The sequence below is a fragment of the Trichomonas vaginalis genome, chromosome IV (genome assembly GCF_026262505.1).
Source record: "Trichomonas vaginalis G3 chromosome IV, whole genome shotgun sequence".
In the NCBI taxonomy this organism is placed as follows: domain Eukaryota; phylum Parabasalia; order Trichomonadida; family Trichomonadidae; genus Trichomonas; species Trichomonas vaginalis.
In genome coordinates this window covers 25090932-25114059 of record NC_067206.1, presented here as the reverse complement: position 1 = coordinate 25114059, position 23128 = coordinate 25090932, and the positions used below count along the sequence as shown (strand labels likewise).

The following is a 23128-nucleotide window of genomic DNA, read 5'->3' as shown; positions in this document are numbered from 1 at the left end:
CTTGTTTCCAAATATATGTTTTTGTAGCCATTCTGGTTTTCTTTCCATGTTACCAACAATATCTTTTGTGAATGGGAAAGCTTTTACCCAACGTTTCAGGCTTGGGTCATTTATTTCTGTAGTTGGTTTTATTTTGTCAAGGAACATGTTTTTCAATACTAACATTTCATTTGGTACTGTCCATTTGAGTTTTCTTAAATATTCATCCCTTCTCGGTTCATTGTCTGCAAAGTAAGTTTTTATGACATTTTGTAAACTTTCGTTTGCAAGGTCATGTACAATAGGTTCTCTTCCTTCTGTCTCCCTAACTTTCTTTCTAAACTCTTCACCAAATATACCATCTTTATGGTTCTGTGTAGTTCTTTGAGATAAATGTTCTAGAACGTCAGGTGTTATATTTCCATCAGCCATGTTCATTTCATACTGGTTCAAAATATCTGCATCTTTCATATCTTTCAATGGCATTAAAGCCGCGCTGAAAATACCAGCTAAATCTGGTTCACCATTGACTTCCATTGCGTCTACAACATCTTGGAATTGTGGTTGTAAGTTTATGAACCACCTATCCGGGTTAGCTTTATGACCCCATCTCATTGTAGTTCCATAGTCTGCAGAAACAAAAGTAGGTTTGTTTCCATATTGGCTAGGTTCTGAATGAACTTTAAACAATGTTTCATTTTTATATGTTTTGTTGAAATTTAACCTTTTATTTTCACCGAGTTCATCCAAAGATTGAACGTTATATGCTCGTAAGTAAAAAGGGTTGTTGTATTTGTGTACATTTTCTTTCAGTTCTTCCATTCTATGCTGAATATTTTCATCTGATGTTGGAGTCTTTTGTATGTCGGCAAACATTTTTCGATATTCTTCTACTCTGTCAGCCGAATTTTTCTTAAACTCTTGGAAAGATTCCATATTCACCTCATACTCTTGTTGAGGGTCAAGATTTTTCGGCTGTTCCAAATCTTCATCTGGTTCTGTGAAGTTAGTTTCCAAAGGAGGGACTTGTTCGTTTCCTTCAGGCTCTTCTAGCTGTTGTTGCTGAACTATTTCTTCCATGTCTGGTTGTATCTGAACTTCTTCCTGTGGAGTTTCTTGTACCTCATCTGCTGGCATTTCATATATTCCGAGACCGTTTTTAACAAGTTCCCTATTTAAGTCATCCGCATTCATAACCCTTTCTTCTTTCGTTCCGTCTCTATTTTTTACGCGTTTCATGAAGATAGTTGAATTGTCATTTATCTCTGACACCAAATATCTCGGAGTAAATTTAGTCATGTCATTTGGATGATATGCTATTAAATCATATCCCTTAGCGAGCTTGTATTTTCCAGGTTTGAAATTATATCCCATTTGGTGCTGAACCATAAAGCTAAATAGGTTCGGGTCAGTATTTCCTTCCTTGAACTTTCTAATAGCTTCTTTATATCTGTCACTAAAGTCAAGAGTATCTGGGTAACCATAATTTTCCTTTAGCATTTTTAAGAATTCTTGGTTTCCTTGTTCTCTACTTCTTTTATGTCCTTGCTCTGTTTGTGGTTGTTGTTGTGCAGGGTTTTGAACTGTTGGTTGTTGTGCAGGGTTTTGAACTGTTGGTTGTGGTGCTGGTTGTGGAGGTGGTTGTTGTGCTGGTTGTTGTTGTGGTGCTGGTTGTTGTGTTGGTTGTTGTTGTTGTGCTGGTTGTTGTGTTGGTTGTTGTTGTTGTGCAGGGTTTTGAACTGTTGGTTGTTGTGTTGGTTTTGGTGCATGCCTGTGTCTGTGTCCATGTGACGATGTAAATGTTCTAGGTAGTCCTGGTGCAGGTGCTTCTCTTGGAGGGTTTGGTGGTATATAAGTTCCACTAGCTAGTATATAAGTTCCACCAGCTGGTATATAAGTTCCACCAGCTGGCACATATGTTCCATCTGCAGCATAATGTCCTACCTGACTTTTCGTTTTTAAGAAAGCATTTACTAGGTCTGTTTTGGTCTGTTGTAACTCTTTTTCTTGACTTTCCACAACAGTTGCTCTAACGGCGTCATAGGCACTTTGAACTGCCTGTCTCGTTGCTGCATCTGTTATTTTCGTCATATTTTGTGCTACTTCTCTTAACTCTTTGTCGAAACCTTCAGACTTCAGTTTCTTTCCAGATGAGAAGTCGTTCACTAGTTTCACCTTACTATGAAGAGCTTCGAAGGCGTTCTTAAAGTCAGCATTCATTAAAGCTTCATTTGAACTGTCTTCATCCGCTTGTATTTTTGTCCTTATTGACCCTATAAGTTGGGCTGCTTTGGCGTTGGCTTGGGCATCTAACCAGTCATTATTAGCTTTTATATATTCTGCGCTTTTCATTGCCTTTTGCATGGCTGCGTCGTTATTTTTACTTTCTTGTGCTAAGTTTTCATACTGTACGGTTTGGTTTTGCAACTGTAAAAGTTTTTCTGCCTTTACATTTGCTTCAACTTCTTTTTTATACTCATCGCTATCCATATATGTCTTCAGGGCTTTTTGTTTTATTTCTTCATCTTTCAGTACTTTATATTGAGTAGTATGGCTTTTCAAATTTATGACATCTTGTTCCATTTTTGCTACTTCTGCTGCTTTTTCTGACACTTTTTTCGCATATTCCTCTGTACTTAGTTCTTTCAGTTGTTCTTCTTTCTTCTTTTTCTCTACGTTTAACTCATTGAGTTTCTTTGTGTGTCTGTCATATTCTAGTTTCTTTTCGTTTTCACTTATTTGCTTCTGTATGTCTATGTTTGACTTTTTGACATCTGTTATTTGATTTTTGAGTGAACTCAAATTCATTTGACTTTGAGGGTTATAAGCTGTTCCGTCTGCAGCTCCACCATAGCCTGCCATTTTCGCTAAAAGTGCCGCTCTTAAACCTCCACTCTGTGCACCAAGAACTCGGTTTAAGAGCATAGGGTTGCTTGACATTTGTTGCAACATAGTGGGGTCATTCAGCATTTGTTGTTGCAACTGTTGTTGTGGTGTCAGTTTTACTATTGGATGTTTCAATGCTCTCTTCCTCTTACGTATATTCTTACGTAGCTTACGTGGCATTTTAAGTGAAGTTAAAAAGCGGTTTTTGACAGATGTTTATATGACACTTTTTGTTCAGCTCAAAAAACTACTCGGTCAAAGTGTTGTCAGTTTTGTAAAATAACCGTCTTATCTCATTCTATAAGGGGAAAAAGGCTTCTCAAAGTATACTTCCTTGGAACGCCTGTAACTTTTCCTGTAGCGACGATAGACCCTTACTTGTCCGGACAAAGTTATACTAAACATCTTCAGGGCTAGAGGGCACGAAGTGCCTGGAGGCCCCACTACCTTTTTTTTTTTTTTTTTTTTTAATTATTGAAAACTTGTAAATAACAAATGCAAGACAAAAAATGTAAGGAGAAACTTAATTACTAACATAAATGTCTCTAGTAATTCCTATTAATGCTTTTGTTTGATTCATTAATGGTGTGTGAATGAATGGATTCAATCAACCAGTATTATTTGCTTCTTTAATAGCTTTAACAGAGATAAGATAGTTAGTAACTTCATGATGACATGTTCGTGAAGTAATAATGAGTAGTTTGCAACCAGAATTATCCTTTGCTTTTTTATCACAGTTATTTTCAATGAAAGACTTGATAAGCCCAAGATGTACTTTATCATATGATTCGTGAAATACCTTTTTTTTAATTTTTTAATATGATTTACATGTTTATTACAACATTTATCAGTTTCCTTTGGATGAAAAAAAAGCACCAATGTAAACGCAAATACTTTCAAAAAGAAAAACGCAAATTCTGAAGTTAAGCAAATTTGAAATTTGAAAAGATTCATCAAAGAGCGTAAATAAGGACTTAGAGAAATTATCAATTTCCTTCATTCCTGTCTGTTTTTTATTAGATGAGTTTTTAGCCTTGATGATGTTATGTTTTCAAGGTAAAATTCAATTATGGACTATGTTTGTTATGAACTACTTTTAAACACCTTTTATATTTACATAATTCTTTTATTTATTGAGTTCATTTCTTTGTTATGTCAAATAACACAATATCTCCAAAACCCTATGATGAGCTTATGGCTCGATACAAAGATTATATCACTGCATTTGATTCAATATACAAGCTAAATTCAAACGAGAAAAACGAGATATCAAAAGTTTATAAACTTATCAAAACGAATTTAATTGAAACGAAGATAATCATGCCAGACCAGATGATCAATATCATTAGTGAGGCATCCAATAATAATCTGCGATATTTAAATGGTTATTTAGCGATTTGCAAACTTATTTACGACGAATATCATCCTCAAAATATCGTACGTATTTCCAAATTCTTCGATTATTTCGCACACAAAGAATACGGAATCTTTTTCGACGAAAAAAATAAATATAAAGTAAAAAAGTTTGAAATTGACCGATTAACTAAAGCCATTTTGAATGATGACCAGAAAGCATTGATGCACATTACTCAAAGTAAGAACTTTAATGTCAAACAAAAAATTAAAAACGTATTTGAGCATTCTTCATATATCGAGTATTCCTTACTTGAATTATGCTGTTTTCATGGCTCTGTTAACTGTTTCAACTATTTAACATCAACATACAACTCAAAAATCACCAGCCATTGTCTTGCTTATTCATTTTTACACGACAACAATGAAATAAGGGAAGAATGCATGAAAGCGAAGAAACCGAACTGGGGATGCATGATGAACGCCTTAGTTTCACACCACAACGATTATGTTCTTTTATTATTGAAGGATAAAGAGTTTAAAATTAATTTAGAAACATGTGTAAATCACAACAATCTTCAAGCATTTTTAATTTATTTGGATCAAACAAATGAAATGGGTGAATGTTTTCAGTATTCAGGAGGTTTTAATCTTCCTGGTCTTTGCGAATATTTCCTTTCACATGGTGTTAGTGTTAATAATCAAGATGAAAACGTGAAAATGTCTATTTATCATGCTGCTTACCATGGATGTTATGATTCATTGAAATATCTCATCTCTCGTGGTATAAATGTTCGCGATGTTAAACCGAAATATGGCCCGAATCCTTTGAATGTTGCTGTAAGATCAGGAAGCATCGAAACAGCTGAACTTCTCATTAAAAATGGAGTTGAAGTGAATTCAATTGACTCTTATAATGTTGGTCCTCTTTGTTATGCAATTGAAAATGGAAGAGTTGACATGGTTAGAATGCTTATTGCTCATGGTGCTGAACCTTTTAATAGAAAGATCTATTTCGAGGCTTGTTTGACTCAAGCTGTGCGTGAATCATCATTAGAAGTTGTCGAATTTCTTCTTTCTTTAGGTGCAAGTATTTTGGAAGGAGATGACAATGAATTTACGCCATTTATTACTTCATTTGCTTACAATAGAAAGGATATGGCTTATTCTATGTTGTTCTACAAATCAAACGTCTTGACATATTGTTATGGTTTAATTGTAATGCTTATTTTGTTTATTTTGTTGAAATTTATGAAGAGATAAATTCTTTAATAAAAAATATTTATATTGTTCGAATTACTATCTATTTCTTCTGACTTATAAAAAATTAATTTAAAATTAATTGAGACTTATTTCTATTGAATAACATTATCGTGGAATCAAGCTCAACAACAACTCAAATGTAAGTTCATCATAAATAAACCTGAAATTTATTGAATTAATTTTTAAAAAATAATTGCATTATCATTCTTATGATACTAAAATCAAATCATAAAGCTTACCAAATTAGCCTTTATCTTATGTGTTATAATTACAACTTCATTAATTCTCAATATTCTTCAATGAATATTAATTCTTTGAGACATTAGTCGCCCTTGTCCTAACAATTTATATCTCATGTCAAATAACCGCTTAGAGAGTGAATTTTTTATGGAATGATTGACTTTGTTTGAAATGTCACTTTTTTGCAATGCGATCCACAGAAGTTGCTAAGAGGTGCCAAGCATATATTGAAGAATTGTATAAAGATCCATTAACGTCCATCTTCAAAGAAATTAATCCTGATGCCACATATCAAGAAATTTGCCCGATTCCGATGGATTTGAGAACAGTCAAATTAAAACTCGATGAAAACAAATATCAAAGCTTCAATGATTGGGTTTCCGATATGTTTCTTATCTTTGATAATACAATTAAAGTATATCATAACAAAAATCAATTATTATCAAATTCAGCGGAATTTCACAAAGAGAGATTAAAAAAATTCATAAATATGATGACAAATATGAACTCAAGGAACTTAGAACAACACCTTATCGATGCGTATTCTGAATTGCAAAAGCTTCTTCTCGATCCTCCATCTCATTCTTATGTTTGTGAGAATTTGAGAAAGATTGATTCAATATCTGCACTTCACCCATTCACTGCAGAAAGAATTACGAAACTAACAACAGGAATTAACAACGCTTTGAAACAAAATTCAGATAAGTCGAAAGTAATACTTGAAAAACTGAAGAAAGGTGGTTTAGTAAGCCAAAAATCTCCAAATATAGATCTTGCTCTTGCAGGAAGAGATCTTTTGAGCAATCTTGAGCATTCTGTTTAAAAATCTAATACATATGTTATTTCTTATTAAATATAAATGTACTCTTATACAAAAATTTAATTTTCGGTTGTTTATTTTAGATTTTCAAGCAAATTCTAATATAGAAAAGATATAATTAATGAAATACACTAGTAAAAGGTGAATGTGAATATATCTATATGTATAGTGTCAATTGTTGGGTTCGTTTTTGCCTAAAAATATTAAATTTGAAATTATTTCTTTCATTTAGTCCAAATTTGAAATTTCTGTTCTATTTTAAAAGTCCCAATGTTCTAAAATAGGATTTGGATATGTTACCATTTCAAAATCCCTTCAAAATCTTAATAAAACTTTTATTAAAAGAGTATTGATATATAATATTAACAAAATCCAAAAGTTTTCATTTAGAAATTCATCTATTTTGCTAACATTTTCAAGAACATCGTAAAAAAATTGAAATTTAACCGTAAAAACCAGAAACTTGTGAATACAAGATTCAGAGTGAAATTAAGAATAGTCAAGATTAAAATACTTTACATACAAACAAAATAATAAAAATAAAAAAATTATAATCTGATCATTGGAGGTTTTGGAATTAAAACCTTTGGAGAAGCCTTCAAGCTATCAAGCATTGACCTTGAAACCTTTGCTCTTTTAACATCTTTGAAGAGAGAACCAACTTTTTTATCCGAATCTTCCAATTTTTCAGCAGCAACGCCAAGTCTACTGTACAAAGCATCTCTTTGTTGTAGTAGCATCCTTATACTTGCCTTCTTTTTGATGCATTGAGGGCATTCCATTGTATCCAAATCTGCAATTTCTTTGTCCAAGGCCTGTGATTCCTTTAGCACTCTCTCTTTCTCTTCCTCCATGTCGAGCATCAGTTTCCTGTGCTGGTCTATGAATTGCGCCTTTTGTACTCTCTGTTGCATCTCTAAATCATCCATTTCTTTTTGATGCAATTTCTCTTTTTCGTTGAAATCTTCGTCCATTTTTGCGATGACTTTCTCGTAGTTCTTGTAGAAGATTTTCTTTCTGTCTTTGAACTCTGTCCGGATGACTTTCTCCACTTGGGCGAAGATTTCTTTTCGCTCATTCATCAGCATTTTAGAAATCTTCTCGGTATTGACCTTTTCAGCTTCAATGAGCTTGGTAATCTCGAACATCTTCTCATGCATTTCATCTGTAACTGCTCTGACTTTCTCTTCAAAGTTGTCTGGCTGAGATTTCGCAATTTCGAGATCTTCTGTGTAGGATTTCTTCGTTTGCTCGCGGAATTCCTCTTCTTGGTCGGGTATGGATTGCTCAAATTTGGTCGCTTCGTCTTCTTTTCTGTCAGCAATTTGAGTTAATTCTTCAATTTTGACAACTTGATCGGCAACTTTGTTTTGCAATGACTGCGAAACAATCTCCATGTCTCTGGACTTGGAATCATAGGTTGATTTCTGAGCAAGGAACTTAGTTTTGATCTGGAACATTTTTTCTTCGAAATCTTCTCGGATGTAAGCGAAATTCTTATTAATTTCGTCAACTTCAGTTAGAATTCTTGCCTTTGTCCTGTTAAATTCCTGTGTTTCGTTCATTAATTTCATGGAATAAGATTTGATTTCTTCGATTTCAGCTTCTCCTTTCTTCTTTTCTTCTTCTTTGCGTTTATTTAATTCTTCTTCGAGTGCTTTCGCGCTTTGGAGCTCTTCGTCCTCCGGGGAAGTTTCCTTATTAGGGGTCTGTTCTGAATTTGCAGGGGTTCTTGTTGATGCCAAAGAACTTGTTTCAGAAATATTCTCCATCTTGAGACTTGTTTCAGTTGAATCTCTCTGGAGTTCCTCGATTCTTTGTCCGTGAACAGAATAAAGTCCTTCGAACTTCATATTCAGCAGTTCAATACGAGATTGCAATTCAACAATTCTTGCTTTCAAATTTACAATCGCATTGTTATGCCTCTGGTTTTCTGCTTCAATAGCAGATGCCAAAAGTGTCTCGCGATCGATCTTTGCTTGTTGTTCTAACTTAAAAATAAGTTGATTCTTTCTTTGTTCGTGTTCCTGCTTAAGTCTCGCCAGTTCGTCAGCTCTCATTTTATCATGCGCTTCTACTGAGACCCTATGCAGCTCTGTAAGATACTTCTGTTGCTCATCAAATTTTTGCATAATTTTATTCACTTCTTCGTTATGCTTTCTCTCTGTTTCATCAGCTTCAGATAATACTTTACCAACTTCTATCTGAAGAGTTTTGGTTAATTCGTCCAAATCTGCCTTCTTTTCGTCTTTCAAAGAATTTAATTCGTCTTTGAGTTCTTTTATTGCCATTTTCGCTCTGTCGCTCTCATCTTGGTAATGGGAGCAAGCAATAGCAATTGATTTTTCGCTCTCTTCGTTGGAAGCCAAGATTTGTTGTCTTAATATTTCCAATTCTTTTCCTCTTTGGTTTTCTGTGTCTTCAATGATCTTCCTCATTGATTCTATACGTGGCCTATAGTTAATTTCGATCTCAACTCTTGCAGCTGTTATTAATTCTTCAGTTTCATTTTGTTCTTTCTCGATTTTACGTTTTGCTTCACGTTCGGCCTTCTTGAGTTCTGTAACAGCTTGTGAATGTTCACTTTCTATCAACGATTGCTTGTTTGCGAGCTCTGTTGATAGACTTTGAAAAGTATTTTGTAATTCTTCCAAAGACTTGTTATGTTTCTCGACAACGAGGTTTCTTTCATTCATCATTGCTTGCTCCATGGCTTGGATTTTTTCTGTAGCTGATTGGGATTCGTTTGCAATTGATTTTTCAATTTTTGAAAGTTCTTCTGTAAATCTTTTGATTTTGTCATCGGCAGTATTCTTTCTAGTTTGATATTCACGAGAAATTTGTTCATGCTCAGTCGCCATTCTTCGATCTTCTTCTGCGATCAAATCTGCTTTAATTGTATTCTGTTGGTGCTTCTGATGAATCATAGATTGCAATTCACGCTGCATAGTATTGATTTTGTTCGTAATCTCTTCGATCTTTCCTGTATTTTCCGCTGAAACTTGACCTAATTTTTCTGCTAAGTCTTTTTCGTATTTGGCATAGATTTCCTTTTCGCGCTGTGTGAAGGTGCTTTTATGACTATTAAAATCTTTTTCGTTATCTTGCATGATTTGATTGTAAAATTTAGTTAATTTTCCAACTTCTGCGAGCTGAAATAGCTGTCCATCTTTCAATATCTTCTGTATATCTTGATCATCATCGATAATTGATTTCTGGAGGGTATCTATTGTTTGACTGATTTTTTCAACTTCTTTATCATGTTTTGCTATGAAATCTCTCTCTAATTTGGAAACTAATTCATCAAACTTTAATTCTTGCTCCTCTTGACTTATAGCAAAGTTACTTTTTTCTGGTAATAAATTTTGAAGAATCTGTTGAGCGCCCTCAAAAACATCTGGAATGTCATTATCCGTGCTGTACTGATGGAGGGTATCAACGATTTGCTTGATTTCCGAGAGTTTTACATTCAATATTTCACAGGCGTTCAAAGGATTTTCATCCATTGAAACCTGTAAAAAAACGTGCTTTTTGAGGCAATCAAGATTTTAGTCATTATTTCACGTAAAATCATATATAGTAGTGATTGTACTTTAAAGTTTACATAATTACATCAGACATTGCTGATTAAAAATATTTAAAATTCTTTCAAAAAATATAATTTTTCAAATATCTCTCGATTAATATAATCAAAATCAAAATATATTACTTATTACCATGATGAATTTCTGGAAAAATTCCAAGAAAATTTTAAAAATCATTTTTTATCTTAAATTTCAACAATTTTTCACTTTATTTTTTCTAGTTCAAAAGAAATTTTAAACGTTAATTGATTAAAATCGCATGAGTGATAGCATAGACTGGTCAGAAAAGTGCAGACAGATGGAATATAACCTCAAAAAACTTAAGAAAATCAGAATAGATGGTCCAGAACGCGATGCAATTGCTCTGGAAGAACAAATAAATTTATATAAATCTAAAAGCGCAGAAATCGTTGAAGACATCGAAAATGAAAAAGAACAACTAGACAATTATCTCGATGAAAACAAGAAAATTCAAGATAAAATTCAATCCCTTCAAAATGAAATTCGCAAGCTTCAAAAATACTTATCTCAAGATGTTATATTATCAGTTTTAACAAGGTATCCGCTTTTTAACGTTAGGATGGTGGATATTGTTACATATCGAATAAGATTAGATATACCAGATACAACTATAGAATTTTCGCTTGAGAAGAAGAAAGGAGAAATCATATATACCCCAGGAACTGGTATATCTAAGGAAGCTCCTAGTTCTATCAAGACAGCAAAAGCTTTATCCAGAGAAGGTCTTGAGCAGCTTTGTAATGACTACCAGAAATACATAAGTTACTGGAATTAAGCAAATATCTTTATTATTTGAAGTATATAATTATTTATTGAAATATCTTACTAATTATTACTTATTCTTGTTGTTTTAGTCATACATTATGAATTAAATCGCTATGTTTTGTATTATTACTAATATAACAATACTTGTTTTGCATTTGAATTAGAAATGCTTTATTCAATCTTACCAAAATGAATGCTTAACAACATGATTATAGAAATATTCTATGAAAGATACTTTTTAAACACATATTGTGCTTCCAGTACCATTGAAAGGCAAATTTTATGATTAGAATTGAGGAGATATCATTTTAATGAAGCCTTTTTTACAAAAAATAAATAATGTGAGTGGTACTTGTGCAGTATACATAATGATGCATATCTAATAGATTACCAACGATTTTTGTCACTTTTCTCATCATTTGCTGTAATTTAAAATTTTTATATGGATCCATCTGTAAATTTATATGAACAAATGCCAACATTTGCCAATAAAGAGAATAGGGAGCTTCACCAACGCGTTATGGCGAAGCGAGAAGAGCTGCAAAAGTTAGATGCAGAATGTAAAGACTTACAGGAGCGTGTAACTACTTTAACAGCTCACTTAAAAGACTGTAAAGTCGAAATTACGTCAACACAAGAATTGGTTACAGCAAAAGAAGCTCAAGCAGAAGATGAAAAACATTTGCAGACATTATCTGAGCGTGAATTTGGTAAAATTCAAGTTTCATTAGTTCAACTCGAACAAAAAACGCAAGAAATCGAATCAAAATATAGCGAAGTTCAAGCAAAAGTTTTCAAATCAGAACAAAGGATTGAAACATTCAAAGAAGAACTAAAAGTTAATGAGGAACAGTTACAGCAATGGATACAAGCAGCAAAAGACAAAGAAGAAGACTTCCTTGTCCTTCAAAGATACAAAAAAGAAGATGAATCGAAAATTCGCCAGATGATTTACGAAATTGAAAAGAATCAAGGACTTGTTGATGCAAAACGTGCAGAACTTGATCAAGAAATTACAACAACTCGTGCTCTACAAATAGAATTAGATACAACAGCTTCCCAGTTCAGAGCTCTTCACAATGAAAGGGCCGAACTTCTTGAGCAATGGGAGAATACTCTAAAGCAACTACAATCTCTTAATGATTCCATTGATGAGAAAAATAAACAATACGATCAAAGAAAAATCGAAGCAGAAAAACTATCTACACTTACTAAAGAGGAAGAAACAAACCTCGAGAAAGCTCTTAAACACAATAAAACCATCGATAGAAACATTACAATTGGAGATGCTGTAATTACAAAGAAACATGAAGCATTTGAGCAACAAGACAAGGCATTACGTGAATTTAATGAAGTTGTTGAGACCCAAAGAGGCGCTTTCGAGCTTGCAGAGTCAAATGAAAGATTCATCAGAGCAGAAATCGAAGAATTACATCGAAAAACGCAACTAGAAATCGAGAAGAAGAACAGTTACTTGGAAAGACTCAAACTAACACAGAACGCCCTTGATGTTCAGAAGGATTCAACGGAAGAAATACAGGAACAGACGAAATTCATATATGACTTCATTGAAAAAGCCAAAGGAACGATAAAGGACAAAGAAAAAGAAATCGACGCCGTTAAAAAGACGATATATGAGGAAAGCCAAGCTTTACATGACGAAAAAACGAAGGAGAAGAGCGTTAGAGCGGAATTGGAAGGCAGCAAGTCACACAATAAAGCTCTACAGGCAAAGATAAGTGATTTGGATAGAGAAATGATGAAACAAGACGGATTAAAATATAATGCGAAATATCAGATTGCTATGATGGAGAGAAAACTCGGGAGAATAAGGGGAGATATTCCAGAAGACCAGAAACAAGAGTTTCTTGATAAAATTGAGAAATTAGAAGGAGAATTGCAAAAGAAAGTAGAACACGAGAAGTTTATTGCAGAACAAATAAGAAGATTAGACTTAGATTACAGGCAATGCCAAAGAAGGAAGGATAATTCAATGGAAAAGAAGATCAAATTAGAAACCGAGCTAAATGAAGTAACAGTTGACGACGATGCATTGACAAAAGCCATAGAAAGGGCTAGACAGAGGAAATCAGAGGTTCTTGTCCAGCTAAACATGCTCAGAATCCAAGTTGAGAAAATGACAGAACAATATGCGGCCAAAAGTGACGAAATCATCTCTTTAGAGAACCGCCGTCAGCAACTACAGCTAAGTATGCAAGAAAGGCTTCTTGAAATCGATGAACATTTGGCCGCATTACGAATAACACTGAAAACAGAAGAAGAAGCCAAACACAAGCAAGTTACAGAGCTTGCCGAGCGTAAGAAACACGAGAAGGTCATGGCAAACAAGTTCCAAATCGTCATGGGAACGTACAAAACAGAAGATGGAGAAGAACCAACACAAGCCAAAAATGTCATCAAATTTGCCACCCAAAAAGAAGAAATTTCTCGTCGTGGAGATGAACTCGATGCAGAGATCAAGACTGCAGTCAAAGAACTCAAAGCATTGGAGAGAACAATGGCGAAATTCAGTGACAACAATGACAAATTCAAAGAAGGATTTCGGACGGCGAATGACAGCGAAAACGACGTCGAAAGGAAGAAAGCTCTTGAAGAACAAAAGAAGAACTTGCAGGCAAGGTTGAACGCCAGAAGAATGGAACTCAGAAGATCAGAAGAAGTTCACAGCGCAAGTAATAAATCATATGACGATAAAACAAATTATTCGATGAAAATCAAGTCCGAAATCGAGAAATTAAAATCGAATTTGGCCAAACAAGAATCAGAGAACAGAGAAGAAACGGAGAAGCTCAAAAGGGCTACAGCGATTCTCACGAAACTTCGAGAGCAACATAGAAAAGAAAACAACATTCCTCTCGAAGCGAAATATCCTTCAACAATCTTGGAAATGGACATGGAACTGAAATTGACGAAAATGGTCACTGATTCTATAGTTGATGAACTGTCAAAGATCGCGGCAATGAACAGCGAAATAATGCCCCATTTACAGTCATATCTAACAGGAATTGGTTTGCAAATGAAGATTCAACATTCTCCAAGAAAAATAAATAGAACTTCATCATCTTCTTCTAACTCTTCGGCAAATGAAATACAAGTCAGACCTCCTTCTTCTGGAGCTCCTTCCAGGGCAAGCTCTGCAAGGTCTTCAAGCAGATCAAGTAAGATATCTCACCACATTGATTTGGCACTGGAAAACATCAAAAGAGATGATGAAACTCGATCTAATTCTGCAAGATCCACAAAAAGTATTAACTCTGTTAGATCAAAGAATTCTCAAAGAAGTACAAGATCAAGGGATTCTTACAATGAAAGACAAAATGATGTTGATTTATCTGTGCAAGGAATAACTTCTGCAAGAAGAGCTGAACCAAGAATAACAAAACCAAATCTCAAATAATTTTATTTGTATTTTTTTTTATTATTGTATGTATTAAAAGAAATAAAGGTAGTTTTACTATGTTTGTTTTAATTCATCTTAATTTGCGGTTTCCTTTAGTCAAGGTTTTTAACAAATATTCTTGTATTGAATCTAATCATTTTGAAATTTCGTCAAGGGCTTTTTTTCCCTAGAGGATAATTTTTGTCATCGATTTCTAATTCAATCAAAATCTCTAAACAGACCATGAGAATATAAATTTCTTGAATGCAAACAAGGTTTCCAACTATTTACAGAGCTATTCGTAAAAATCAAAACCATGGTTCTTGAAAATTGATGGAATTGAAATGCTTACAGGGGAAAAAAATATGAAATCAAGTTTAAAAATATATTTTTTTTTATTTCAAAATAATATACAAATTATACAGACACGCGATCTCCAAAATCAATTAATTCATCATTATCATCATCATCAGATGATGATTTTGAAAGCTGATGAGGACCAGAATCAGAAGTAAGTTGCAATGAATCACTGTCTGAATTAGAACCAGGATTTGAATTTTTTTCAGATCCATTTTCATTGCTCAATTCATATGAACGAGAACTATTTTTATCATCCATATTTAGGCTTTCGCTTTTAGCATCGACATCTCTGATTGCAGAACTATCATTGTCAATGCTGTATACCGAAGAATTATTGTTTTCTTCGCCCTGACTAATAGAATAATCCGCACTGTTGTTTTCTTCAATTTTAGGCTGATTGTCAGACTCACTGTAACTTCCAGAATTGGTTTCAACTTTTTCATTATTATCTAAATTTATCTTCATTTCCTCATTGTCGCTTTTTATATTTTCATCAACTTTTATTTCTTCTTTTTCACTTACTTGACTATCAGAGTAATCATAAGAATAATAATCAGATGATGCAGAAGAATAAGATTTCTTGATTGCAGCATCATCGAAAAGAACCTTTGGTTTATTATCTTTCTTCAATTTTTCTTCAAAATCGTTTTCATTTTCTGATTCATCAGTATATTCGTAGACATCAACGTATTGAATTATTTCGATATCACAGTAATTTCCATCACTTGAAGGAGGTTCTAATTCTGGTTCCAACTCTACAATTTCTGTTTCTTTCTTAACTCTTTTTGCGTCTTTCTTCAGGCGCTCTTTGAGTTCTTCTGCAAATCTTTCGTCTTCTTTATCTCCCAGTTCTTTTGATTTCCTTGCGAGATCTCTTCTTCTTTCTCTTTTTGCTTTCTTCTTTTTGAGTCTTTCAGCATCTTTATCTGTTTTTTCTTTAGAATCCCTTTCTAATCTTTCTCTTCTTTCCTTCTCTTCCTTTTCTTTACGCTCTCTTTCTAGTCTTTCTTTTTTTTTCTTTTTCTCTTCTTTCTTTTTCTTCCCTTTCTTTACGTTCTCTTTCTAGTTTTTCTCTTTCTTCTTTGTCATTTTTATCTTTATTTTCAGGTTGTTTATGTTCTTTTTCTCGCTTTTCCTTTTCTTTACGTTCTCTTTCAGTTTTCTCTTTTGCTTCTCTTTCTAATCTTTCTTTCTCCTTCTTTTCTCTTTCAGCTTTCTCTTTTGCTTCTCTTTCTAATCTTTCTTTCTCCTTCTTTTCTCTTTCAGCTTTCTCTTTTGCTTCTCTTTCTAATCTTTCTTTCTCCTTCTTTTCTCTTTCAGCTTTCTCTTTTGCTTCTCTTTCTAATCTTTCTTTCTCTGCTTTTTCTCTGGCTTCGCGCTCAGCCTTTTCTCGAGCGCGTTGTTCTGCTCTTTCCTTAGCTCTTCTTTGTCTTTCTTTTTCTGCTTCAATCGCTGCAAGTCGTTCTTCTTCCAATCTCTTAATTTCGTCTGATTTTTGTTTCTGGAAAGCTAGCCATTTAGCGCGCTCTTCTTCGATGAGTTTCTGAAGCTTTTTACGCTCTTCCTCTGTAATATTATTCTGCGATAAATCAAGAGTGTGCAAAGCACGCTCAGCACTCCAATTTTCAGGATCTTTTGGCGGGCGAGTAATAAACTTGCGAATTGCTTCTATGTTGTCGTTTGTAAGGCCACAGTTAATGAATTCGACTGCAGCAAAATTATATGGGTCGAGTTTCTGAATATTTTTATTAAATTTATCTGTTTCGATCTTAATGTTTTGGAATGAAAGTAATTCAAGTGGAGAATTGTTTGTTTCAAGAGCATCAAAAAGTTCTGATAAGTTTTCTGAAGGAATATTCATATCACTAAGCCGGATTCTTTTAATACGCTTAGCTTTCGGTAAAACTTCTTTTAATATTACGCATAAGTAGTTTAAGTAGTTTGGTCTTTGATGATAAATAGATTGTTCAATAATTCTCTGTTTTTGTCTGTTCTTATTTAAAGACGTTTCTTCTTGCATGGCAAGATTACAATTGAAACGAAGTTCATCAACTTTTTTATAGACAAGATTAGATAAAGGCCAGAAGAATTTTTCATAATATTTAGCCGGAATTTCGGAAAAATCATATGTACAAAGGTGTTCGTCCCCGTTACCTAATTTATAGAGTTCCTCTATTGTGAATTTTTCTTTCTTAGTCATTATCAAATTCTAACAAAATTAAAAATTTAAAATTTATCGGCGTGCAGCAAATTCTCGTTGTCAGATAACTCACTGAAAGGCTCTGAGGTGTATAAAGAACTTTCACAAATATTGTTTTCAGCTATTTTTAAGGCTCCATGTGCATTTATATCAAAAGCAGACTTTTTTTCCGTACTCCCTCTCAATTTTTTTTCCCAGTTTTCGTACTCATATGGTATTATTAGTGTATAATAATCAAAGAGCTTTCGCTATACTGCAGCATTAAAATATAGCTGTATTGTGATTATATCCTTGAATTTGAGAGGATTCTAAGTTTAATGTCAAGATACCTTTGCTTTCCAGGAATTTACAAAAAGTGCATGACCCTCTACCCAGGGGTCCAAAATGCCTCTTTTTTCCAGCTCGCATATACCACGAGCTAATAGACAAAGACGAATAGCATAGCATGAATACCTATAGTGTGGGTATTAGATTTAGCATACTTCCAATGGAAACTAAGAGGGTAATTGACATGATAATTAAAGATTTGATTAGCTCATAACTCACTCATTTTTATTAATGTGACTGTGATATTTTAGCAGATGTGTGGGCAAGTATTAGAGATTATGATCATGTAATCAGATTAAAATTCTAAAAAGATTGATTGAAATTATTAACTTAGCCTTTACTTATAATGTTAGAAAACAGATATTTCCTCCCTAGTATATGAATTTATAATTAATAGCTTGAAAATAGAAAACAAAGTTAATTTTAAAAATGTAAGATTATTATTAAACAATTTTTGATATTTTGCACGAATTCATACTATCCTATGGAAAATGTAATGTGATTATTATTTTAATGATATTTTGAGCAAGAATTAACAATTCAAAAGTTGATTTCTCGTGTTTTAATAGAAATGAATTTGGTGAATAGTAAGTGTATATGGTAATTCTTATAAATGACAACTTTTGTTTGTTTAAAATCAATTGCGAAATTATTGAATAATATTTAAGCAGGAACAAATGATAAATGAATGTATAATATATAATACTATAATATGTTTAGACTAATAACGAGGATATGAGAATCAAACATAGGCAAGTAGTTAAAATCGAAAATTCAAAGGGAATTTAAGACAACTAAAAAGTTTAAGCGGATGTTATATTGTACTGTGGATTGATCCATTTAAATCGCCGAAAATTCAATGATCAAATAATTTCAATAATAAATCATGTTCAAAATTCGATTCTAAGCAGTTAATTTTATTCTTTATCCTATGAGATATCATGTTCAAAATATATGAATTAATTTCATAAATCACTTCGAAATGCTGGACTGCTTGTTTCTTATAATCATAAAATCTAATTTTTCCGTGTGATTTGTAATCTATGCGTTCCAAAAATGCGTTTTCCGCTTTCAGAACGTGAAAATATGCACTATATAAGCTGATAAAGAAGGGGGGTTTACAGAAGTGCTCCCACTCCCAATATTAACAACTTAGCTTATCTGCTCATGCTGGAAAATACCTAGGCCTAGTTATGTATATATCTATAAATATTGTTCGCATCTCTTTTATCGAAGTCAAATTCTAAATTAGATTTTTGAAAATTATATACAATATTCGCTTTCATAATTAAGAATGTAACATTTATGTAGCGGTAATGCATGTCTGATTCAATATAATATGATTGGATTCGAGTTTAGTTAAATCAAATTCATATTTATCGAATCCTAGTCATTTTAAGTCTAGTAATCTTAATAATAAAACACATTCATGAAAATCATTTTAATTATAAAACAAAATCATTCCTTTACACAGATTTTAAATTCGAGATTTGAGAAATTTGTTTAATTCTACTACGATTTTGTGGAAATTATCATGTTTATTTTCAATCAGTGTCATGCATACTGTATATTATGGATTTAAAATCTGCATCAATATCAATACAATCTCCGATTTCCATACCAAAATGTAAATGTGATACGACCAAATATAGCTTGCTCCCCAGAATTATTTTTGCATTTTTCTTGGAAAATATTATTAAACATCAGATTTTAAATATGAAAAAGTGAGAAAATTTACATTTTAAGAGTGAAATTGAATGAAGCACGTTTATGATGAAGTGAAAACTAACTATGGATCTAATATCTACATCAGATGCCAATTCTAAAAATCATAAAGAGAAAGCTAAGATCACATTTTTTGTGAGTGGGATCACTTCTGGGTTTACGGATTTTTTTCCTATCGTCGTAAAAATACGGAAAGTACATCAGTAAAGGACGATAGAAAAATTTGGTTTATAAAATCCTTGTTTCTGCATAATGAATTAAGTATTCGGGTTTTTCCTTTTGCAGCATAATAATGTATTATTAGGCCAATGTATCTATATCATTAAACACATATGTTTTTGTTTATTAATCATTGAATCAGAAACATTCTGTCTATATTTTGGGGTTATTGAAGAATATTGCATTAAATCGTATTATCCACATATTTTTCTTATAATTTTGTGTGTTAACTATTCCACTTACCAATATATTGATTCCATTCAATTGCATATTCATACAAGATATTGAATACTCTTCATTTAATGATGTAAATAGTATTTATCGTTATAATAGCGATATGTGTAAGTATTATATAATGAAAATGAGTTAAAATAAAACAAATTTAGTGTGAATTTCATTAATTACTTTTATTTTAAGCTTATTATTATAAACAAATCTTCAACCAAAATGTTTTATTAATAAATAATGTCTGTTTTTGTTTGAAAATGAAAAAAAAGTTGAAATTATGATTTCCATCATAAATATATATTTTAATAGTAATTCAGATTGTTGATAGATTGTTTTATGTATATTCTATCCTATTTGAAGTGATTCATTAAGCAATGACATTTTATTAAACTCCTTTTCTTTTGTAAAGTCTCTTATTCAAATTTTTGATAGAGGTGCACTCAATATTGAGGCAGAAAAACGATAGGGAGACTTTACGTAGGAAAATGGGTTTATCTTTGATTTATGTCTTTCAAATTGAAGTCTCATAATTGACTATTATTTCTAATAATTTATATTTTTTGATTATAACTAAGATGAATACAAATCCTGACGCCAATTCACTATCAAGATTTTTTTTTCATATAAAAAATTAGAATATAACTCAGTCTTAACTAATTTTTGATTTAAATAAGAATGTTAATGTTCATAATCCCTATTAAATACCGATAATGGTAGAAATTTTTTTAAATGATTGGATAATTGAAAATACTCATTTCAAAAGCACCTTTGGGCATACAAATTCCTTTGTATGTGAAAGCTAATCTATTAAAATTCCGGTTTATAGTATTTTTCTAGCTAAATTGCTTAAATTTGTTCAAGAAACTTAAACTAGTTCATGTATGAATTAGTTATGAGCAGAAATTTGGTAGTTGAGTTAGTTGGTAATTGTTTTATGTCTTAAATTGCTTGTTTGTTTACATAAATTTAATTTTAAGTTATGCAATCAGTTTTTCATTTGCACTGAATGTGATTTGTAGTTACATCCACATACACTGTAGTACACATTTGTTTCATTCCTTAATTCCTAATAATTGAGATTATATGAATCAAAATTCACACATAATTTTTTCAAATCTAGTCAAAAAGTATTCAAAATCTAAAATGAAACCATTGACTGCCTTTTAAATTTCCAAAAAATATTCATTTTTTCGATTTTGATGATTTTTCTAACAAATTTTCAATTAATTTTTAGATTTTGAATTTTTTTTTGAAATTTATAGATCCAAGGTGATGTGATTTTTGCATCCCTGGGATGGACGATACACCCAAAGTGTCACCTTTTTTGGGATAACATGAATTTTAAATATCATGAGAGTTCTGCAAACCATATGCACAATATCTATTCAGCCTGACTTCTTGTATATATGAGTTAGACTTCTTAAATATTGTGCTTGGGGCGATATAAGCATTTCCGAGATTACCATCGTGCTCTATAGTATGCTACTTCTCCCTGGTTCTAGCTCAGTTCCAAGGATATTGGCGTTCAAGGATTTGGCAAGGTCCTTCCGAAGTCTCTCATTCGATGAGAGATTTCGGAAGAATCTTGCCTTAAAGTACTCCAACTCTTGTTCTTTTGTTCCTAAATAGTGAGAAAAGTTATTTGACTACTTAAGGTAGAGATTATCCGAGGTCCCTCATTTGATGAGAGGCCTCGGATAATCTCTGCCTTAAAATTGTACACTTGTAGTCCATGAGAGTGTAAGTATACATTGATAGGACAGCTTTCTTCTGAAGTCTTAGATTTGATGAGAACCTCAGAAGAAAACTGTCCTATTTTATAGTAAAAGGAGTTTCAGGAGCTCCAAAGCTCCCTTTCGTAAGGATTAGAAGCTTTGGAGCTCCTGGTTCGTAGATGTGTTTCGCATCTTTCATCAGCAAAGGATATTTACCATCTGGGACTCTGTTGATGGAGACTCAGGAGCTCCAAAGCTCCCTTTAGTAAGGATTAGAAGCTTTGAAGCTCCTGGTTCGTAGACGTGTTTCGCATCTTTCATCAGAAGAGGCCCAAATGGTAAATAGCCTCTGCTGATGAGCTTCAGGAGCTCCAAGGCTCCCTCTCGTAACGATTAGGAGCTTTGTAGCTCCTGAAGGTAAGGTAGGATTGCTCTGATCTCTAATCAGTAGATGTCATGCCTCATTATGAACTCTACTGACAAGAGATCAAGAGCTCCAAGGACTCCCTTTTTAGTTAGTGGCGTTCTCACCATTTAGTAGGATTGCTGATCCTACTAATGAAGTATAAGAAAGAAGAAATGTTAGAAGAAAGAAGAAATGTTTGAGAACAGAGTATACTTCCCGAATGGAAATCTTTATGACCTCTCAAATAAACCAAGAGAATTTATTTCGAGATGCATTCAAGGTGGAAGATGTATGTTGTCAGATAACATGAAACAAAAGAGCAAAAAGAAACTCATTGCTGACTTCGACGCTGTTTCATTATATCCTTCAGCTATAGCAAGACTTTATACTTTAGAAGGTATTCCAAAAGTATTGAAGGAAGAAATGTTAAGCACAGAGTATCTCATGAGACATTTATTCGATGACGACCAAAAGGAACCCGTTGGTGAAAAGTTTATGTCTGGCTTCTTTGTTCTCATTAAGATAAAAGAGATTGGTATACCCAGACACTTTCCTTTAATAGTTTGTGACCCTGAACTAAATCCAGAACTTAACGTTCCAAGAAGTTCAAACACTTGCTGTCTCATGTATGTTGACCATATAACATTACAAGACCTCATAAAATATCAAGGTGTCAAATGTGAAGTGTTGCAAGGATACTATTACGATGGAAACAGAGATATGAGAATAAGAGATGAAGTAAAGAAGTTGTTTGAGTTAAGGTTAAAGTATAAGAAAGAAGAAAACCCCTTACAAGAAATTATAAAACTCATTCTGAACAGCATTTATGGCAAAACTATTCTATCTCCTATTGAGTCAAAAATAACCATAGTAGATGACAAAGATGCTATAAGATATGCTATAAGAAATTACAACCATATAGTGAAGTTCGAAGGTTTGGATGGTTCAGATAAAACTATTTTCAAGCTAACCAAAAGCATTTGCAGACACTTTAACTTCTGTCCACTTGGTGTTAATATTCTGTCTATGTCAAAACGTATTATGAATGAAGTATTCTGTACTGCAGAGGACATGGGCTTGTATATAGCCTATCAGGATACCGACAGTATGCACTTATATAATGAAGACATTCCAAAGCTTGCAGCAGAGTTTAAGAAGAGATATGGTCGCGAACTTATAGGAAAGAACCTTGGTCAATTTCATAGCGACTTTGCAGAAATCACAAAAGATAAACAAAGTTTAGCTTATAAAAGTATTTTCTGTGGAAAGAAGACCTACATAGACTTACTCACTAACGATTTAAATGAAGTTGCATTTCACTGCAGAATGAAAGGCGTGAAGCAAGATGTTATTGCTTTAACCGCTAATGAAATGTTTCCTGAAGCTATACAATGCTATTACAATGAAGATAAAGGTTTAATGGTTCCGCAAGGAACATATGACAAAGACTCTGAGTTCAGTGTTATGAAGTTATATAAAGCACTTCATGACGGTCAAGAGATTGCATTCGACTTATGTAAGTCATGTCAACCTTGCTTTGCTGAAAAGTTCAACTTTTCAATAACGACTAAAACAAGCTTTATTCGTAAGTTGAAGTTCTAAGGTCATTTATTTTTGTCAGCAATGAGGTCATTCGT

The 23128-nt window shown here is 32.9% G+C and overlaps 9 protein-coding genes across 9 annotated transcripts, besides 4 other annotated features; 5 read left to right on the top strand and 4 right to left on the bottom strand.

The window, feature by feature from the left end:
* Positions 1 to 651: part of a mobile genetic element that runs on past the window's edge.
* Positions 652 to 668: 17 nt separating this feature from the next.
* On the bottom strand, positions 669 to 3045 carry TVAGG3_0164560 (protein of unknown function, DUF4106 family; the record flags this gene model as incomplete). Its single annotated transcript, XM_051225092.1, has 1 exon — positions 669 to 3045. A coding segment is annotated over one exon (2377 nt), but the record flags the coding sequence as incomplete, so codon positions are not given.
* A 744-nt stretch (positions 3046 to 3789) lies between these two features.
* Positions 3790 to 5498, top strand: TVAGG3_0164550 (spectrin binding; the record flags this gene model as incomplete). The annotated part of the gene is made up of 1 exon (XM_001304967.1): positions 4018 to 5481. One exon carries the CDS (start codon positions 4018 to 4020, stop codon positions 5479 to 5481), a length of 1464 nt encoding a protein of 487 aa, XP_001304968.1.
* Positions 5499 to 5908: 410 nt separating this feature from the next.
* TVAGG3_0164540 (bromodomain family) lies at positions 5909 to 6791 on the top strand (the record flags this gene model as incomplete). The annotated part of the gene is made up of 1 exon (XM_001304966.1): positions 5909 to 6544. One exon carries the CDS (start codon positions 5909 to 5911, stop codon positions 6542 to 6544), a length of 636 nt encoding a protein of 211 aa, XP_001304967.1.
* Positions 6792 to 6944: 153 nt separating this feature from the next.
* On the bottom strand, positions 6945 to 10047 carry TVAGG3_0164530 (uncharacterized protein; the record flags this gene model as incomplete). The annotated part of the gene is made up of 1 exon (XM_001304965.1): positions 7090 to 10047. One exon carries the CDS (start codon positions 10045 to 10047, stop codon positions 7090 to 7092), a length of 2958 nt encoding a protein of 985 aa, XP_001304966.1.
* A 306-nt stretch (positions 10048 to 10353) lies between these two features.
* Positions 10354 to 11061, top strand: TVAGG3_0164520 (uncharacterized protein; the record flags this gene model as incomplete). The annotated part of the gene is made up of 1 exon (XM_001304964.1): positions 10385 to 10921. The coding sequence occupies one exon, from the start codon at positions 10385 to 10387 to the stop codon at positions 10919 to 10921; it is 537 nt and encodes a 178-aa protein (XP_001304965.1).
* A 292-nt stretch (positions 11062 to 11353) lies between these two features.
* On the top strand, positions 11354 to 14329 carry TVAGG3_0164510 (coiled-coil domain-containing protein 39 family; the record flags this gene model as incomplete). Its single annotated transcript, XM_001304963.1, has 1 exon — positions 11354 to 14329. The coding sequence occupies one exon, from the start codon at positions 11354 to 11356 to the stop codon at positions 14327 to 14329; it is 2976 nt and encodes a 991-aa protein (XP_001304964.1).
* Positions 14330 to 14728: 399 nt separating this feature from the next.
* TVAGG3_0164500 (uncharacterized protein) lies at positions 14729 to 15136 on the bottom strand (the record flags this gene model as incomplete). The annotated part of the gene is made up of 1 exon (XM_001304962.1): positions 14729 to 15136. One exon carries the CDS (start codon positions 15134 to 15136, stop codon positions 14729 to 14731), a length of 408 nt encoding a protein of 135 aa, XP_001304963.1.
* Positions 15137 to 15656: 520 nt separating this feature from the next.
* On the bottom strand, positions 15657 to 16884 carry TVAGG3_0164490 (ribonuclease inhibitor domain-containing protein; the record flags this gene model as incomplete). The annotated part of the gene is made up of 1 exon (XM_001304961.2): positions 15657 to 16871. The coding sequence occupies one exon, from the start codon at positions 16869 to 16871 to the stop codon at positions 15657 to 15659; it is 1215 nt and encodes a 404-aa protein (XP_001304962.1).
* A 1323-nt stretch (positions 16885 to 18207) lies between these two features.
* Positions 18208 to 18283: a mobile genetic element.
* A 2915-nt stretch (positions 18284 to 21198) lies between these two features.
* Positions 21199 to 21378: a mobile genetic element.
* Positions 21379 to 21680: 302 nt separating this feature from the next.
* Positions 21681 to 23128: part of a mobile genetic element that runs on past the window's edge.
* On the top strand, positions 21684 to 23093 carry TVAGG3_0164460 (organellar and viral DNA polymerase type B; the record flags this gene model as incomplete). Its single annotated transcript, XM_001304960.1, has 1 exon — positions 21684 to 23093. The coding sequence occupies one exon, from the start codon at positions 21684 to 21686 to the stop codon at positions 23091 to 23093; it is 1410 nt and encodes a 469-aa protein (XP_001304961.1).